Below are 3,657 nucleotides of genomic sequence, written 5' to 3'. Positions count from 1 at the left end.
CCTTCCTGGCCATTTACCATTGCATCAAAAAAATTAAGATACTTAGGAATAAACTAAACCAAGGAGGTAAAAGACCTGTATTCAGAATACTATAGGACCAGTGAACAAAATAGATCCAGAGACATAGAAGCATGGAACAGACTGACAAATCTCAGAGGGAAGGTGGGTCAAGGGGAAAAGATTAACTGGGGAACTTATAGGCATATATGCATAGCCTATAGACATAGACAATAGTTTGGTGAAAGCCTGGGGCAGGGATGGGGGCAGAGTGGAGGAGGTCCTGGCAAAAAAAGGGGAAGATGTCTGAAATACTTTGAACAATAAAGATAAATTTTAAAAATACACTTAATCTAGTGCCTGTATCTTGGAAGCCTTCTACAAATATTAGCTATTACAATGACCTTGAGCTTGTTATTTAAAGTTGTATTGTTCTGAAGTCTGACCACATTTATACTTTGTGTTCTCAACTAGAATGAATTTTTTGTTTTAAATAATAGAATATGCTATTGATTTGTACCCATAAAATCTAACAGAGTCTTATACATCCATGATAAATATGCTTATCTTAGTTCCCAGTCAGGATGGGGACACTTCGATAGAACAAAATTTGAACCACAGAAAAAAACCACACCCACAAAACATTGTTTTAGTTCATGGAAAGAAGACAGCCCATTTTTGGAATTTTTAAAAAATTCATATAAAATGTATGGAAAACATATAGAAAAGAACATAACTTTATTATAAGTAATATGAAATTATGTTTCAGTTTCATATTGTGTATACTTAGGGGTAATGGGACAGAGAGAAGATTGAAAAGAGACAAATGGGGAAAAATAAAAAATAGGAAGATTAGAAGTGGAAAGAATCAGGAATTTAAAAGTTACATAATTTGGTAAATACTTATTGATTGCCAGTTCTCTTTAAACAATTCCTAAAAATGTATGGTTCTTAGAATTAAAGACTGTTGGGATAAGTGAAATCTTAGGCATTGTGACCAAACAGGAGATGAGATATTTTGGACAGGGTATTTGGGGAAATCCTGAAATCTCTAAAAAAATGTACAATGGTTGATTATTGGCTCCTCAAGTGAAAGCTTCTCTGAGCACACAATATACCTGCCCAGTGTTCTGTAACCAATGGAGAGTGCCACATCTCAGGTCTTCATCTTCTGTAGAGCCTCCCCATTCTTGCCAGGAGTTTTCTCAGAGCTGCCTTCACATCCTTATTCCTCAGGGTGTAGATGAAGGGATTGAGGGTGGGAGTGATTATGGAATAGAACAGGGAGATAAACTTGCCTTGTTCTTGGGAGTAGCTGGAAGGGGGCTGTAGGTACATATAAATGGCAGGAAGGTAGAAGAGGGAGACCACCACCAGGTGGGAGGAACAGGTTCCAAAGGCCTTGTGACGTCCCTTTGAGGACTGGATCCTGAGCACTGCACGGACGATGAAGCTGTAGGACAAAAGGATGAGAGCTAGGGGGACCAGCACAAAGAAGGCCACCAGCACAGCCAGTGTGGCATCATTCACAGCTGTGTCAGCACATGACAGCTTGATCATAGCTGGCACCTCACAGAAGAAGTTGTTTAGCACTTGCCGCCCACAGAAAGGCAATTGCACTGTCAAGACTACTTGAACTAGAGAGTTGCCAAAGCCACTTAGCCAGGCCACAACCATGAGCTGCTGACAGAGAGGGCGGTGCATAATAAGGGCGTACCGCAGGGGCTCACAGATGGCCACGTAGCGGTCCAGGGCCATGACAGCCAAAACAATGCATTCAGTACATCCCAACCAGTGGAAAACCGCGTACTGCACTGTGCAGCCACTATAGCTGATGGTCTTCCTGGAGCTGCCCATGTTTACCAGCATCTGAGGGACCGTGGTGGTGGTATAGCAGAGGTCCAGGAAGGAGAGGTGACTGAGGAAGATGTACATGGGGCTGTGGAGCTGGGGATCCAGCCGGGACACCAAGATGATGGCAATATTTCCCAACATGGCAAGAACATAGGACACCAGGAGGACCACAAAGAGAGGGAGTTCCAGCCATGGCCTGCCAGAAATACCCAGAAGGATGAAGTCCCTGGGAGGATCTCCCAAGAAGCTCTGGTTGTCAGTTCTCATGCTGAGACATTTTCTGGTGCCTGTGATGAATCAAGAAAGTCAGAATGAGTAAAACCTGAGAAAAGGACTTGTCTTCCTCAATCTGTGCTGTGCTTCCCTACTCAGGTTCTACTCTGTTTTATCTCTGTAGAGCCACTGAGATGTGGAGAGTCAGAACCAGGAGGCAGATCAGCTGCATATGTATCTTGTTCTCCCTCCTGCTCTGTGATATTGACTATGCCATTTAATCTTTCTGAAATTCACTTTCTACATCTGTAACAAGGGGAGAGAATACCTGCTTCACCTATAGAGTCTTTGGGATGATAAAGGGACATTACCTTGGTTAAAGCATAGCATATGGACAATTTTCTTCCAATTTATTCAATATTAGCCAGAGCTCCCAACACCATTAGAATGTTTGTCTGGTCTCTACAAACTCATTGACAAGAAATTTACCACTTTCTTAGGATTTCCTGTTTTGCATTTTGGAGGCATAGATGGAAGGGAGTTGAGAGGTGGCAAAAAGCAAGCATAAGTTCTTTGTAAGCAGGTAGGGGGTTATTACTATGAATATACCCTACTCATCTCCTAAGGCTTACATCTGGCTCTCTACCCTCTGCACCATGCTGGTCTTTCCCACCATAGCTGTTCACACACAGGTAGCACAGTCTCTTGCCGTGGCAGCAAAGAGAGCACAATCCAACATCCTGAGTCTCTGAGGTGGAAAAGCTAAGTCATTACCACCCCTCACTGGATCATGGCACCTAATGTGATCCCAGATGATAGGATTTGAACACAGGGAGAAAGATTTTGGTCCAGTAAGGAACAGAGCCCCTGGTGTTGGCTACTGAAGGATCAGATTGTCTCCAATGCTAACATTTATCAGGCAGTTTGGACATTTGAATTCCCTATACAAAAAAAGCAGTTGGTGAATAGCATTAGCGCAAATGACTAAGAGAGAAGAGAATGCCTGAAAAAGGAGCATGTCACCAGACGGAAAGGGGTAAAGCAAATGAGTAGTAATTTCCAGTTCAGTGTACCAGGCATGTGTGGGTACACACACACACACACACACACACACACACAGCAAGCCTGCATACCATCCTGGCCTGACCATTCAAGCTCTACATCCAGTCCTTTCCACATGGAGCTGGGCTTCAGATACAACCTCCACATTCCCTTGAACTTCTGTCTTCTTACTCCCCAAATAGAGATGTTCCTCAAGGTGTGACCTTGCTCTTCTGGGTGAACACAATAATTCCAAAGTCAGCCACAGTAACCCTTAGCAGAATACTTCCAGAGCTGTGTCTCCAGCTGAAAATTCCTCACTGACATCCAGCTCTCCTTTTAACATTGTTAACGGAGGCTGTCCACATTTTTTTTTTAAAATATATTTTATTGATTTTTTACAGAGAGGAAGGGAGAGAGATAGAGAGTTAGAAACATCGATGAGAGAGAGACATCGATCAGCTGCCTCCTGCACATCTCCTACTGGGGATGTGCCCGCAACCCAGGTACATGCCCTTGACCGGAATCGAACCTGGGACCTGGACAGTGAGA

The 3,657-nt window shown here is 43.3% G+C and overlaps 1 protein-coding gene across 1 annotated transcript; it reads right to left on the bottom strand.

Moving 5' to 3' along the window:
• Positions 1-1,161: 1,161 nt before the first annotated feature.
• Positions 1,162-2,118, bottom strand: LOC102755935 (olfactory receptor 2B11). The gene has a single exon (XM_006764319.1). The coding sequence runs from the start codon at positions 2,116-2,118 to the stop codon at positions 1,162-1,164; it is 957 nt and encodes a 318-aa protein (XP_006764382.1).
• Positions 2,119-3,657: the final 1,539 nt, after the last annotated feature.

Source organism: Myotis davidii, unplaced genomic scaffold (genome assembly GCF_000327345.1).
Source record: "Myotis davidii unplaced genomic scaffold, ASM32734v1 scaffold2641, whole genome shotgun sequence".
NCBI lineage: Eukaryota > Metazoa > Chordata > Mammalia > Chiroptera > Vespertilionidae > Myotis > Myotis davidii.
This window is presented reverse-complemented; position numbering and strand designations above follow the sequence as displayed.